This window comes from Argiope bruennichi, chromosome 7 (genome assembly GCF_947563725.1).
Source record: "Argiope bruennichi chromosome 7, qqArgBrue1.1, whole genome shotgun sequence".
Classification (NCBI taxonomy): Eukaryota; Metazoa; Arthropoda; class Arachnida; order Araneae; family Araneidae; genus Argiope; species Argiope bruennichi.
Window position 1 is genome coordinate 13,781,356 of NC_079157.1, and position 17,090 is coordinate 13,798,445.

At 28.0% G+C, this 17,090-nt stretch overlaps 1 protein-coding gene across 1 annotated transcript in view; it reads left to right on the plus strand.

The window, feature by feature from the left end:
- Positions 1–17,090, plus strand: part of LOC129976140 (glutamate receptor ionotropic, kainate 2-like) — a 435,413-nt gene that overhangs the window by 339,707 nt on the left and 78,616 nt on the right. The window contains exons 6-7 of the mRNA XM_056089551.1: positions 8,891–9,055; positions 15,793–15,945. Coding sequence (XP_055945526.1) covers positions 8,891–9,055; positions 15,793–15,945 — 318 coding nt within the window. The remainder of the gene's footprint in view (positions 1–8,890; positions 9,056–15,792; positions 15,946–17,090) is intronic.

A 17,090-nucleotide genomic window follows, 5' to 3' on the forward strand; every position in this document is an offset into this window, starting at 1 on the left:
AATTAACTGACATTCATTTAGTAAATTAGTTTATTTCTATAAGAGTCAGTTTGACGACGAGCAGTTTCTTTGAGCAGGCATTAAATCCCTCCCCCACCTTGTCTTTAATTATACTCAAAGAATAAGACTATTACTTGAGAAACAAATTAAGAAGATTATCTTAATTTGGAAGGGATTTGAAAAGGATTAAGAGGATTCTATCATTCTAGTGCATTATCATGAGGATAATATTCTTTCTGTATATAATTGAATTTATTTTAAAAGGTAAAATAAAGCCAAAACAAACACTCTCTCACATTAGATTCCAAGATAAAGATAGTAAAAGAATGCATTTAAAAGAGCTACAGCACACACTACTTCTGGATTTTTCTAAAGGTGATAATTTTTACATAATGTTGCAAACAAATAGATCTGCTCCTTTATTTGTATTTAATAAGTTTTCTTCAAGCTGTTAAACTTTAATAAGCTTTCTTTATGCTTAATCTTTAATTCGCGCATTTGAATAATTTCGAAGTTAAGAAATAAAATATGAAAAAGAAGTTACATTATATTTCCTTTTGAAACTGCGAATTTACGATATGTTAAAAATAGCAAACGTTAGTGGTTGGAAACCACTTTTCATTTCTAAGCAATTATAGCTACAGAAAAAATTACGATGCAAAAGCTGTCATTTATATATAGACAATAATTTGCCTGATTTCGATATATCTTAAACTTTAACTGGGGAGGTCCGGTCTATGAGACCACATCTTCTTTACATTCAAATTAAACTTTCTAATGGAAGTATTAGTATGAAAATCATCCAATATATTATCTAGATATTTTTCTTGGTATATAAATATATTTTAAAAAACTTTCAAAATATATTGTCTTTGAAAAAAGTAATTCCGTTTGAACATACATTTTCTTCTCAAATTACATGTTACAACAAATAATATTTTTAAAAAACATATTATATTTTTACTTTTTAAATCATATTTACTTTTCCAATATACAAAGATATATAGAAAACAATACAATGAAAAGTACCACAATTATATATAAAATTTTTAAAAAAAATGAAGATATGTAAAATTTGACCTTTTTTTTTATCGGCTTCATTTCTACCCAGTAACTTGTGAACATTCTTAGCATGGTACGAGGGCATTCTAAACGTGCAGGTTAAGTACTAGTATAAAAATCAGCCTAAGAATTCTGTAGATATTTCTTACGGTTCATTAATATATTTAAGAATTTTTTTCAAAATCGTTATTACTAGAAATATTAATTATATTTGAACAGACATATCAGAATCAGTTGAATACGAACTTTCATCGAAATCTTCTGTACATTTATCCACATCACTAAAATAACTTTCAGCTTCATTTAAAAGTCCCTGCATGCTTCATAATGAAGGTCACTAAATAGGATGATATTTCGAGTACTAAATTTTAGAGTCATCGGCTAAGTCTTGTATAATACTGGAATACTAAATGGGCGGTGCGGTTTCACAGACGTCGTGCAAAGAAATAGCTAAAATATTTAGAAAAGCGTCCGCTGAAACCGGCTGAAAAGGTGCACGTGTAGTGAAAATCACGAAACAAGAATCTACAGGGTCATTCCATTCGATTGAGCTAAAAATGGAATTAGGGGTGAGTGAAAATCTATCCTTAGACTTCTGAGATACTGCACCTACCCAGTTAAGTGTTAACTCGTCAAAAGGCGAAGAGAAAATGAAAAATTCAATCCAACTATTTCTATTTCCATCCTTTTTGAGTTGCATGGTATATATCCGAACTCATTAGCAACTTTTACTACCAATTGCAATACAGCAAATGATTCCAAATGTAAATTTATCTGACGTATTTAGCATGTGCATCGCATGAGTCAGAACAAGTTTCATGTTACAAATAACAGGAAATAATGTCACTTGCTAGAAAATTAAAGATTTATTTTATGTATATACAGAAGCATAAACATATTTCACTTTTTTTCTAGTTATTTGGTATTTTTGAACTAAATATGGTTTTCATAGGTAAGCGGTGTCTGTCCTTTTTCATTTAATCGTCTGCGAAGTATACAATGAGGTATTGTAAAAATATTGTAAATAAAATATATCGAACTCGAGCTTTTGCTCAATGTGTGTTTTAGAGCTTGTTGATTAATGAAAACACTTATATCAACCTGTCATTCTGTGAGCAGAAGTTGAGAGATCGATATTTATATCAAATTCACAGATTTCTCTTAACCTATTTCTAACTAGAATCCATTCCGAGTTTTATTTATCATAGTATGAGTGATAACGGTAACAATGCAATGTAAAGAGTTAGATAAAAATATTTTACTGTTGTATTAGCCTTAATGTATACTCTTATCAAATCTTGAAGCACTCTGTCAAATGGATGGCCGTCTACCGGTATGTACTTCCTCAGGCATGTAAACGCAATGATACAAAAATTCAATGACTTAACCTTCAAATGACCTAAGTTTCAAACTTGATACCGGACTTTTAAATCAAATTGTACACTTGCAATTGGTTTGTACAATTGTAAACTTGCAATTGGTTTGTGCAATTGTATACTTGCAATTGGTTTGTATAATGTACTGTCGCAATTTTTAATATATGGCTGTATGCATGTTTCCATCGCATAATATTCTTTCGAACAAAAGTCTAAATAATAAACGTCATCCGTCAAAATTGTACAGATAATATGACATTTTTTTTCCCCGCCGTATTAAACGAGTGACATATTTTTAGAAAAAAAGTTTAGCGAAATAAATTTTTTACGCATTTCCTTTTTCCAAAAAATAAAAATAGTCTTGAGGTATGTGAGAATCATATTTTCAAAATAATATGATCAATTTTATCAAGGGCCTGTTTTACTTGAAAAATTGATACCTGCTTTCTTTCTAGAAAATAATATATAAAATACATTGTGATTTTTTTTTTTTGGCTGTTGCAATGAAAACATTGATATATTTAAAAAAAATTATTTTGGTAAAATCAGGCTTTTAAGGATGCATACTAAAATTACAGCGACAATCATTTTGACAGGAAATCGAATTAAACTTTTTTTATTTTCTGAGTTATAAATTTGGTATTTTCAGACTTACACTAAAAATTTACGTTTCTTACATAAATTTATTTTTCTTCATTTTAAAATTTTAATTTTACTAATACTATTGAGCAAACCTACAATAACGATTTAAAATTTATTTCCGTATTCTGATAGAAAAAAAAAATCGCACCATTTATCTCAAGATGGATTGTGTATTTCACAGAAGCGGAAGTGAGTGGGGAGAGAAGACAAATAGTTTAGAATTTTCACCCGTCATTGGACAACGCATTTAATTGGTGTTAGAAATGTCATCTTTCTGTGAAAACAGATGTATCTAACTTTATTTCAATCTAAATAATTTCATCATAAGTACATCCTATTTATCTAATTAAGACTGCAACATCCAATTTACAAAGAGTAAATCCGATCCTAATGCTACAACCAGTGAATCCGATCCTAACAAACTGCAACAGATGAATTCGATCCTAATACTGCAACAAGTGTATCCGATCATAATTCTACAACAAATGAATCCTATCCTAATGCTGCAACAAGTGAATCTGACCTTAATACTACTATAAGCGAACCCGATCCAAATGCTGCAACAAGTGAATCCTACCGTAATGATGCAACAAATGTATGATATCCTAATATACTGCAACAAGTGAATTCCTATCCTAATGATGCAACAAGTGTATAAGATCCTAATATGCTGCAACAAGTGTATAAGATCCTAATATGCTGCAACAAGTGTATAAGATCCTAATATGCTGCAAAAAGTGAATCCTATCCTAATGCTGCAACAAGTGTATGAGATCCTAATATGCTGCAACAATTGAATCCTACTCTAATGCTGCAACAAGTGAATCCGATCTTAATTCTGCAACAAGTGAATCCGATCTTAATGCTGTAACATGTGTATGAGATATTAATACACTGCAACAAGTGAATCCGATCTTAATGCTGTAACATGTGTATGAGATCTTAATACACTGCAACAAGTGAATCCGATCTTAATGCTGTAACATGTGTATGAGATCTTAATACACTGCAACAAGCGAATCCGATCTTAATGCTGCAATAATTGTATCAGATCCTAATATATTGGAACAAGTAAATCCAATTCAAATGCTGCAAAAGTGTATCAGATATTAATGTTGCAACCAGCAAATCCTAGTCATTTGATGTGGAATTTGTTCACGAATCAATACAGTATTAGAGGAAAAGCAAAACTATAGTACGATTGAGACGAACCAAAGTACTGGAAAGGAAAAAATATAAAAAAAGCAACATATGATTATATTTGGAAAATAGGAAATATTTCGCCAAATATTGCTGGGAGACATCTACAGTTAAATCATTTTATGTGAAATAAATATATAAAAATTACATGGAAATGTATATGCATATGGAGGAAAATAAATAATAGATGGATTGGATATCCAAAACAAACAAAGCGTGGCTGAGGGTCATTAATGCAAAAAAAAAAATGCATCGTATTGAGGAGAATGATATAATGCCATTTCATTGCCACATGCTCGAAGAACTTAGGTTGCAAAGAACATTCTGATTTGAGTTTATGGTCAAACTCTTGGGGCTCAACAGTCTTGACTGATAGAATGGCTAGGAACTTATTTATGAGAATTGTGAAATGTTTTCAATTTGATAAAATGTCAAAAGCAGTAAAAAAAATCGATTTGCCATTGTTTTAAATGCTTAGAATACACATAAAAAATGAATATGTGTGAAAGTTTAGTGACAACACTGCAGCCAGTGTTTTACTCTTTACGTTTCTGATATTATGAATGCTGCTTTTGTGCACTAAACATTGGAAACCTGTGCAATAAGAAGAATGAAGAATCTTGTTCCTAATCAATTATTCAATGTAAAAAGAAAGAAAATGGCTATTGAATATTCATTAAGAATTTGCTTCTGTTTATGAAACAGATATTGTCAAAATGGTGTTGTGCAAACTTTGGAGATATCAATGTTTATGGTAGGGAAAAAAAATATTTGTTTTCTTTTTTCAGTGACAGAAAATAATTAGAATCTGGAAAATGTTAGAAATGAAAGACAGAATATCAAAAGTGCAAACGATAATTTTTATGAAATGAGGTACAAATATCTCGGAGAAAGATAAATTTGTTCTCTAAGATACAACAACTTATACAGTGCCAAATGCATGAAGAAGGAAGAGACAAGACAAGAGTTAAGGAAAAAAAGTATTTACCAGAAAATAATATGAAGTAGTTTTCTTGGTTTATCAAAATAGCATAAAAGAAAATGTGAGGTTGTATTTTTATTTTTCGAATTACTCTCAAGTTTTCTGTTCAGATTAATCTTTACTTTCACTTGAAAACTGTTTTGAACCGGTTTTGAAAGTTTTTTCACATTCTTTATGAAATCAGTTTTAAAAAATTTGTTTTATAAAATTAAGCAATAGCAATAATTCATAATTTCTATTAAACCATTGTGAATGAAAGTTTCTGTGCTGTTTCCAATATATTGAACAAGGTTTGAAGATATTGTATATTGGAATAGTAATGTAATTTTTTTGGATATTTTTTAATAATATATAAAAAATCACCATGCAACTTTTTATTAATATCGAAAAAATATTTGACGAAATTCTGCAAACTTAAAGTTATCTTTGCAAAGAATGTATAAAAGCACAGATTTGAAAAGAATCGTTCAGAGAGATATTTAAAATTACCACTAAATAAACAAACAATTTGATCATTATATTCATTGAATTAAACGAGAGAGTTGGCAATTTTAAAGGAATAGCAGCTCACTCGTTAGAGTTTTCTTATTCCCACATCAACTTCCAATGTTTCTTGACGAAGTTGCTAATAAAGAAGAAATGTTAAAGAATTTGCAAGATCTTGCACCATCACTGGAGATGTTAGCTTTTTTTTTAACTTTCTTTACCGCTTGAAATATTAGTAATATCAATCTGTTACATTTTTTGAGTATTTTAACATTACAAATCTTAAAGTTTGATTTTGGTGACAATAGTTTCTAAATGCGTGTTAATTATTTACAAACACGAAATGTCAATCAGGTTTTAAACATTGACAAAAACGGGAATAAAATGTTTTTATGTTTTCTCTAGTATAGAATTTTTTTCTAGTTTAGAATTATTTTTTTTATTTCAATTTTCTAAAAAAAGTAAATTTGGAGTTTTTTTTCAAATCAATCAAATGATTAAATGAGCTACAAAACAAAATATTTCTAAAAAAGATTATTCAGACCCATATTCATAGCCAATTAACTAATAAATGAAATCCAAAATTGTTTTGAAGAAAACAGCTGGGCATTATATAATGCAAAACTGAAATTTTTATTTGGAACGTCTCAAGTTTATAAATACGTTCCTTTATATTTTCTTCATTTTTTTTTACTTCTGCTCATAGTTGTTTTATAATGAGCAAGAAAAATCTATTAAAGGGCTCTTTTATTAAAATAAATTTTCAAGATACAAAATCCTTCAACCACTTTTAAATATAAAGTTGTTTTTATTTATACTGAAATTATTCAAGCGATTGATTTACAGTGTTTATGAAGCAGATGCCACAGTGTTATCTTATCATATCTTTTGGAATTTTAAAGCTTTATATTTTCTTTGAATTGAACAAAAATAATGTTAAGCAATCCGTTTGGCTAGACATTTTTTATTTTTTATTTTCACATAATTCTTAAATCTTACTCCAGCAAAATTTTATTTAATAGTAAGCAAAAATAATTACCACGAGCAATGAATCTAAATGGAATTTTTCTAGATTTCCTTTGATTGATTTTGTAGCATTGCTTCTTAATGTTCTCATGTCAGACTCTTTTGGAATAGTAAAGCTTTTATACTTTCTTTTTTCGTTTCAGCTTTTATAGTTGGTTTTAGATTTTATATTTAAAACTCTACACAACTAATAAAGCCCAATAGTTTATGATACACTACGCCCATTCGATCACAATAATTTTTTTAAGAAACCATCTTCAAATCTGAAGGAATCATTTTATAATCTATTGATAGATTAGAAATCAGAATAAATGGTCTCTAAAATTTCTATCAGTAAAGTATTATAATTTAAAATTATTTTATAAATGAAGGCTTATAATGTATTGTTTCTCAATTTACCAACAGTTTAGAGCAGGACAAATTGTCTATGAAGTAAGATTATCTAAAGAAGATACACCAGTATATAGTAGATTTTGCTGCGATAGATTAATACCACTAGGTTGTCAAGAATTCTTCTTCATAGAATACTATCCTGATCTATAATTAGAATAGGAATCAAGATAAATTTTTTTTCTAAAATTACTTAAAATGATTATTTATCAGAATCATCATCATATTCTAAAATTACTTTTACTAAGGGATTAGAATCCATGGTCTTTCAAATTACCAGAAGCTTTCAAGCTGTAAAAATGATCTCTAATATAAACTTATCTGAAGAATCTGTCATAGATTGTGATAATCTAAATCTTGTTTAATTTCACTGTATTGGCAAGAATCTTCCTTCATAGAAATCTGAATGAATAGTATATTGATCTAAAATAAGTTTTGTAATCAAAACCAATAATCTCTAAAATTGCTTTAAATAAGTTATAAGAAACATTATCAGATTCTAAAATTGATTTTAGAAAAGGATTAGAATCCATGATCTTTTAATTTACCAACAGTCTTTGAGGAAGTAAAAATGATCTCGAAAATAATCTCATCTGAAGAAGCTGCCATAGATTATGATATTCTAAATCTTCTTTAACTCCACTGAGCTGCCAAAAATCCTTTTTCATAGAAACTTGATTGAATAGTATCTTGATCTACAATTAGAGTAGGTATTAAAACAGGTAATCTCTAAAATTACTTAAAATGAGTTATCAGAATCACTGTCAGATTCTGAAATTACTTTTAATGAGGGATAAGAATCCATGATCTCTTATTTTTCTAACAGTCGTAGAAGCAGTAAACATAATCTTTAAAATAATCTTATCTGGAGAAGTTGCCATAAATTATAATATTATTCACCTTATTTTATTCAACTGAACTGTAAAACATCCTCATTCACAGAATGAAAATCTAATAATCTTACAGCTAATTGACAAATAATAAATCAAATTATATGATCCCTAACAATAACTTAAAATGTGGGATTTTAGTAAATTTCTAAACTAAAACTTGAGTTTATTTTATCAGGTAACTAAATATAAGCATTGCGAATACAGAATCTTAGCTCTGTGCATTGATCTCCAGATTCAGAATTGAAATATTAAATGGCATTAGAATAATTTATAATTTTGTTCGCTATTTCCAGGATGTGCATGTCAAACATGAAGATTTCAATCTTTTTTTCAAAATAGCAAGGAATCAGAAACAATGATATCTGAAATTATATGAATCCGTTCCCTAAATATATTTGTAAATATTCTGTAAGAATTTCAGAATTTTCGTAACTATTTGTAAGAATATTTCTATATCATATACTCTTCACTGCTGTAGGTACGTTTTAAATCCGAATGGAAAAAGAAAAACAAATAGATGTTGAATTTGTTGAAAAATATCTGTAGTCGATTCTTATCTAGAGTCTACTAGAATATTTGGAACTAAGAATCCTGAAATAGCATCAGTCTTCTGCTAAAAAATTCAATTCTGAAAAAAAAAAGAACTAAAAGCAAACATTTTATTTGTCTTTATTATCTTATCGAGTAACCAAGAATTTAAAATGTAAGCATTTAGAATATAAGTTAAAAGCCTTTCCAATACAGAATTTGAGTTCTGTGCACTAATCTCAAGAGACATAAATCAAATCTCATTTGTGTCTGAATCATTTATAATTTCGTTGGTTTATTTCTAGGATGTGCACACTGTCAATCTTGAAGATTTTCAATATATAGGCACTAACATCACGGGCTTTCGTATTGTAAATCAGTCACCTGAGTACCAGGAGATCGTTCAAGATTGGAAAGCCAGTCATGCGACTGGCAAACCACTGGACAGTGACCAAGCACCCTACGCGAAGGTAAGTCCTTTCGGTTTTGACATTCTGAAGGGTCAATGCAGTCATTATCAGTCTTGAAGAGTCCAAACTATACATTCGGTTAAAAAATGATAATTTATTACGAATTGAGTTAAATTATGCTTATAGTTTACGTTTTTTTTTATTTTTTTTTCACTTAGTCATTTAATCATCATCATTTAATAATTCACTATTTTTCATCTATGCACTCATTATTAGTGTTGAAACTTTTCACAACAATACATATAATTAAAAAATGATAATTTATTACGAATTGAGTTAAATTATGCTTATAGTTTACGTTTTTTTAAATTTTTTTTTCACTTAGTCATTTAATCATCATCATTTAATAATTCACTATTTTTCATTTATGCACTCATTATTAGTGTTGAAACTTTTCACAACAATACATTTAATTAAAAAATGATAATTTATTACGAATTGAGTTAAATTATGCTTATAGTTTACGTTTTTTTTTTAGTCATTTAATCATCATCATTTAATAATTCACTATTTTTCATCTATGCACTCATTATTAGTGTTGAAACTTTTCACAACAATACATATAATTAAAAAATGATAATTTATTACGAATTGAGTTAAATTATGCTTATAGTTTACGTTTTTTTTTCACTTAGTCATTTAATCATCATTATTTAATAATTCACTATTTTTCATCTATGCACTCATTATTAGTGTTGAAACTTTTCACAACAATACATTTAATTAAAAAATGGTCTTTTATTACGAATTGAGTAAAATTATGCTTATAGCTTACGTTTTTTTTTTTTTTTTTTCACTTAGTCATTTTTTATCATCATTATTTAATCACTCGCTATTTTCCTTTAATGCAGCCATTATTTGTCCCTTTTCCAAAAAACACTTAATTAAAAAAAGATTTTATGGTCATTTATTATGAATTGTGCAAAATTTTACATATAGCTTACGTTATCCATTTACATTTGGCCATTTGACTTATATATTTAAGATTTTCATAAAAGATGATTTTAGTAATTTAACGGAATTTTACTATAATTGTAAAATGCTAGCAACATTAATATATATTTTCCCCTAAATTTAAGGTTTAATTTAAATATTTAAAAAATAATTAGAAAATGTTGTGCAAATTTCCATAATAAAGATATATAATTCGTTTATGACATAAATGCTTAAGTCTAAACCATTAGCGATTGACTTTTATTTCCAGTAGGAAAAAAATATTTCAAATAACGTAAAAAATTATATCGTGCTCTTTTTAAATTAATAAATGCAATTTTGAAAAAAAAAATAAAGTTCTAAATTTTTATACAATTCTTCTCCGCCCCATTCTGTCAATCTTATTTAATCACGCGTTCGATATATAGCAAATTTTTAAGCAAAACAAATTACCACTATGTGACTAAAATTGATTACCTTATAAAGAGTTGGATATTCTTACGTTCGACGATTTTATATTGGCCAAGGAATATGTTATGATGTGTTTCATGTTATATATGCTAGTAAAATGCATAAACAATCTAAAAGCATAAAAACTTTTTCAAACGTGAAGTTTTTATTTCTAAATTAATATTAGTATTTATTTCCGCAATACTTAACATCCTTATCATTAATCTGTTACAAAATCAACAAATGTTTAGAATAGAATAGATTAATGTCAAAAAGGATAGCTGCTAAATATCCCCTCCACTCTCGATTTCACTCTGTTTGGCTTTTTCCTCCTGTGAAAAGGCAAGTTAAGAAGATCATAGTTGAAGGCGCTAGGGGACGGGGGGGGGGGATGAACACATCCTATAATGCAGTAATAATCCTCAGGTACAGAAAAAATGCAACGTCGAAGAAACTGAAAAATGTGGCAAAAGGAGACACAACCTATTATTCATGTTTGAAGAGCAGCAAAAATATTTACATAAGTGTTATATGTCCATAATAAACTAACACACATCCATAATAAACTAAGTTCTGAAGTTTCTTTTCTTATAATTTAAATTACTTCATAAACATATTTTTAAAAAGTAAACATCAATGTTATATGTAGTTCAAGTAAATATCACAAAATAAAATTTTTAAAAAAAAAATATCAGTTTTATTTTGCTTGGATTCCTATGGTATTACAAACATAAATGGAAAACTATATTAATAAAAAACTGATATATATTTAGAAAACGATATTAATAGAAAACTGATATATATTTAGAAAACGATATTAATAGAAAATTTGATATAAATAGAAAACTATATTTATAGAAATCTGATATTAATAGAAAATTGATATAAATAGAAAACTATATTAATAGAAAACAATATTAATAGAAAACTATATTAATAGAAAACAATATTAATAGAAAACGATATTAATAAAAAATTGATATAATTAGAAAAGTATATTAATAAAAACTGATATAAATAGAAAACAATATTAATAGAAAACTAATATAAATTGAAAAGAATTTTAAATACGTTTAACAAGATAAGGAGTTTGAAAATGAAACACAACATAAACCAAATGAATATCTAATATAAGATTAAAATTGGATTAACAAACACATTTATATAAAATTATATTAACAAAAACAAAGAATAGAACAGAAATTAAAAATAAAAAACAGAATATTTTGCTTAGTTTCTCATCTTCTTCCGTAATTAATTTTATAATCAAACATTTAAAAACAATGTTGTATTATTAGAATTGATTCTATATGAGAAGGTACGAATCTGTAGATCTTAGATTCAAATTAAATAAGGGGTTTCAAAGGTTCTTTAATAATTACTTATTCCTTAAATTCTTTCAATTTGTTTCATTTTAGTTAATCGCATAGAATGTGTGTGGTTAAATTAATTTGCTTTTGTGAAACAAAATGTGTATCAAAAACTGTTTTTATGTTCTTTCTTCAATTAAACTCTTTCACAGAATGATTTTTATTGTTAAAGAATGTAATCAATGTTTCTATTATTATTGATTTATTCCTCACAGGTAATGTTAATTAAATTTTTATATTGCATGAATGGTGTTTGTTTGAGATCCTTTTATTTTGCAATGATTTTTATTCATTTCATGTATTCTTTAAAAAGTTGTTTTTTTTTATGTTATACTGGCATTTGTTATTTTTAAAATTTTGTTAGTGCTTTTCATAAGAATATTGAGTAATTGAAGATTAACGTTCTTATTCTTTACGTATCATTTCAAGTTTTCCCCTCTTATTCAGCGATAATTTAGAAATAAAGAACAAAATATAAAAGAAAATAATCCTATTACTAGTCTATCGTCTGAAATAAATTTTTGCTTAATACATCGTACAGCTAAATTAAGATTATATTTTTGTATTCAATTATCGTCTGCAAATTAAACAAATAAAAGTAATTTTGTTTGTAAACTTTTGGTTTGCCTTCTAACTGCCATTTAACATTTTTAATGGAATAATATTTATCATAAATTGAAATTACATTATTGTCTATAAAATTTAGAAGAATATTTTTTTGTTGCTATAAGCATGTTAATTTTTTTCCTTATTCTTTAATTCTCATTCAGAAATATTTTTAATTCTGAATAACATAAGAATTTAAGAACAAAATATGAAAGAAAAAATTATGTTACTAATTTATCATCCGTAATAAATATCGCTTATTATTATGTTTTACTGATAATATAAAAGTATTTTTAATTATCGTCTGCAAAATAAATATTCATTTTATAATTATTATTACTGCAGTAATTTTTTGGAAATATTCAGCTAATTACTAATTTAAAAAAATTTTTTGATGGGATAATAATTTTCATAAACTCACATTAAAGTTTTTACATTAATTTAAAATGAGTTTATGCAGCACTAAGGAAATTCTTTGTTTTAGAATCAGTGATTTTGTTTCCTACATTCAATATCAATGAAATTCGTTAACAAATCAAAGACATCGGTGCGTATAAAATATCAGTGACTTTCAAAATATTTTTAAAAAATGAAAAGCATTAATAAAAAACTGTTTGTTGTAATTGTTGTATTTGAGTGTGTGAGCATGTGCATTAGTTTCTGTAAAACGTTTTCAGCTTTTTGTATATTTATTCTATAGTATGTTACTTGTGTATGCTCAAAGCGCCATTGTTTATATTGTTTTGTTTTTGTGAATTCTTGCATGCATTCTGACAGAACTTCACGGTAAGTTTCTTAGCGTAGACGAAAATATAAAAAAGTGTTTCTTAGTTCTGAAATGTTCATGTTTAGAAATATTTTAGAATGATTTTTCTTTTTATTTTTTTTTCGTCGAGTTAGCTTGTTTTTTTTTTAAAAAAATATTATTAATGTTTAGCTTTTATTAAAGTTTTATAATAAAGCAATCTAATTTGAAAATTTACTTTTAGTTAAAATCATTTCTTATTTAATATGCTTCTTTTCATTAACTTCTTCTTAAATAAAAATTTATTTCTACTAAAGTGCAATTATAACAAACTTCGAAAATGAATCCTTTAAAAATATATCTGTTCCAGAATTGCAAATAAAATTCCGAAAATCGGAATGGTTTTATAATTAATTTGAAAAAGAAAATGTTTGTAATAAAAATAATTTAAAGATTAATTTAGTTCTGAATGTTTTACTAGCACATTTTAAATGTAAAAATATTTCATTCTAAATCACACATAAGATGGATAGCGAATCAATTTATTATAAATATATAGCACAAATTGAATCGTTTCTAATTTTCCCAAATTTTTAAATAAAAATTTAAAAAAAAACATTGCATAACATTTGTCATTTTTTTTTCATAAAACAATCCAAACAAATAATTTTTTTCGGTTTTTTAATTGTTTCGATCCTACGTGCTCGAATGAATGCTTCGCTCAAATGCTTGTTACGTTATGTGTTTTGAAGTCCTCTTGGGATTTTTTTCATTATTTAATTACATATCTACAACTACCATTTGTATGCCCATGTAGATAATAGTATTCTATAGATAGTAGCAGATGTAGATGTAGTGTAGATGATAAATGCGGGAATTTATTGAATACGCGTTATTTTAGTACCAAATATTAGAATGATACAATTCCAGTTATTAAATTTAAGTAATGGTGATTTCATGCCCAGATAATGTGCGAACATGACGATTAAAATATTAAAATATATTATTTAATTTTTAATTAAAATTAAAAACAATTATTCAGGAGTATAGAATTTAATTTATGATGGAAAATAATTCATTAAATTAAACTGTAATAAACTTTACTTATAAAAATATTTGTTTACTTATTTTATCAGTCTGTAAATAAATGGAGAGTGACATTCTTTTATTTTCATACCTTGTCCTCTGGAAAACAATATATCTGTTTTTAATGGAAGCATCAACATGATTAGGAAAAATAATAAATTATTGTTCCTTAATATGCTATGCATTTGAGTCTTTTTTTAATCTACATATAACAAATAATATCATTCAAATAATAATTTAAGCAGAAAATTATTCCTATATAACACAAATTAATTTTTATATTAATGCAGTGTTATATATTCTCTTGCAACATAAAGTATGGCTATAGTATCTAGCAAGATGGAAAATGTATACCACAAAACTTAACAGCAATCACTTTACATTAGTAATAAAGAATGGATTGATGTTCACCAATGATGAATAGTAAACTCAACGGAATATCTTCAAAAAACTTAAGAGCAATCACTTTACATTAGTAATAAAGAATGGATTGATGTTCACCAATGATGAATAGTAAACTCAACGGAATATCTTCAAAAAACTTAAGAGCAATCACTTTACATTAGTAATAAAGAATGGATTGATGTTCACCAATGATGAATAGTAAACTCAACGGAATATCTTCAAAAAACTTAAGAGCAATCACTTTACATTAGTAATAAAGAATGGATTGATGTTCACCAATGATGAATAGTAAACTCAACGGAATATCTTCAAAAAACTTAAGAGCAATCACTTTACATTAGTAATAAAGAATGGATTGATGTTCACCAATGATGAATAGTAAACTCAACGGAATATCTTCAAGATTAATTACCAGGCCTTACTGATACTTCCACTGATGATACTTATGAAAGATATTACACTAGCTGTTTTCTTCAAATAAAATCCTGATTTTTTTAAATTGAATGTAAAGCTTCATAATTTTTAAAAAGTGAGTTTTATACAGGCGTAAGTTCCCTTTATAAGATATTGCGCCATATAATTTTTAAGAATAATTACCAGACCATTACTGATGCTTTCTCTGCTGATGCTTAGGGAAAGTATTATACCTGCAATTTTCCTCAGACTAAATCTACTGATATTTGTTACTGAAAATCAAACTTCATAACATTGAAAATGTAAATATTATTCGATCGTAAGATCCTTTTACAGGCAAAACTGACCCGTTAATTTTTAAAAATAATTACCATGCTACTTCTGATGCTTCCTGTACTGATACTTTTGGTACGTATTATAAATGCGATTTTCATCAAACCAAATGTACTAATTTATGGTACTGAAAGCCTATTATGACTGTAGGTAATAAATAAATTATCCGTCTTGCTATTTTTTATCTTCTTCTGGCAAGAGTTTGATTATTCCGTTTATATGTCCACTTCCTTACCAAACTATAGCATTTCAATTCCGAAAAACAATTAACAAGCTTAACTAAACTTTAACTCAAATATAATTCCAAAAATGCACTTTTTTATTTAAAGATTTACAAATCAGTATATCGTTTGTGCTTCTGATGTGACTAATGTTTTTTCTCTCTGCTTCTCCAGACAGACGTGGCTCTTATGTACGACGCGGTTTGGACGTTCGCGACAGCTTTGAACACTTTAGAGAAAGGTCAGCGCTTGCAGATCAAATCCGTCTCCTGTGAAACCGAGAAACCTTGGGCTTTTGGACCCACACTTGCAAATCACATGAGGGGAGTGAGTATCGTGACGATTCTCATTTTACTTCTTTTGCTCTAGTTATTTCTAAAATGATTGGACAAAATCGAAAGGATATCAGAATTAAAGAAAAAGTTTATTATTATTGTAAAAATATGGGGTGGCATATAGATTTGGTTTGGTTATATTAACGTCCCGTTTGAAGCAACACTAGGGCTATTTTGGGACGGACCTCGTAATTTGGAACCACGGTCAGATGACGAGGACGACACCTGAGATGGCATCCCCTTCTCCATACCACACCAGTGGGAGGACGTTTGGTCATGACGGATTTAACGTGCAACAGTCCCCTTTACACAACGGTTTTTCGGTGGAATCGGGTCACGAACCTGAAACCTTTCGGTTCCGAAGCCGAGACCTTACCATCAGGCCACCGCGGCCCGGGTGGTGTATAGAAAAAAAAAAGGATTTTTACAATGAGTTATGAGATAACATGTAAAATTAAAGATTTTATAGTAGAACATTTAGTAAAATACAGCAGAACGTAAATTATTCAATTGAACTTGTGGTAATATATAGAAGCCAGTAATTTGTTTTCACTTGAACATGGAGTGATATGCAGAAAAAAATAATTAAAAAAAATATGTGGCAACATGTAATACTAAAGCTGTCATATTAGAACATAGTGTTTCGAAATTTCGGGAGTTCGTTTGGATAGTGGGAGTTATATGGTGTGGAGAACGCTCACTCAGCAGTAGAAAATAAAACAACGACGTTTATTTACACGAAAACACACAGGACAGCACAAAGACGATTATCTTCAGCCGAGACGTGCAGCATACAAAACAGCATAAACAGCAGCATACAACAGTCTCTACTGCAGACAGTAGCGCACAGCTTAGTTCAGCACTATCTTCACTCCGTCGCTGCTCCGCTTAGCTCTGGAAGGCCAGTTCTTCACCGTCGATCCCGACTACTCTTCGACTCCACTGGTCCACGACTACTCTCTCCGATCTGGTTCACGACCTCGGCATCTGCGGCTGCTTCCTTTTATAGGTCTCAGGAGGCGGGGCTAGAAGCCTCTCAACCAATCAGGAACGTTCGAAGCGTAATTCGGTTCCTACTGGACTGCTCGGGAAAATTCTCGATGTTTCGGGTATAATCTATTTCGGGTATATAATCTA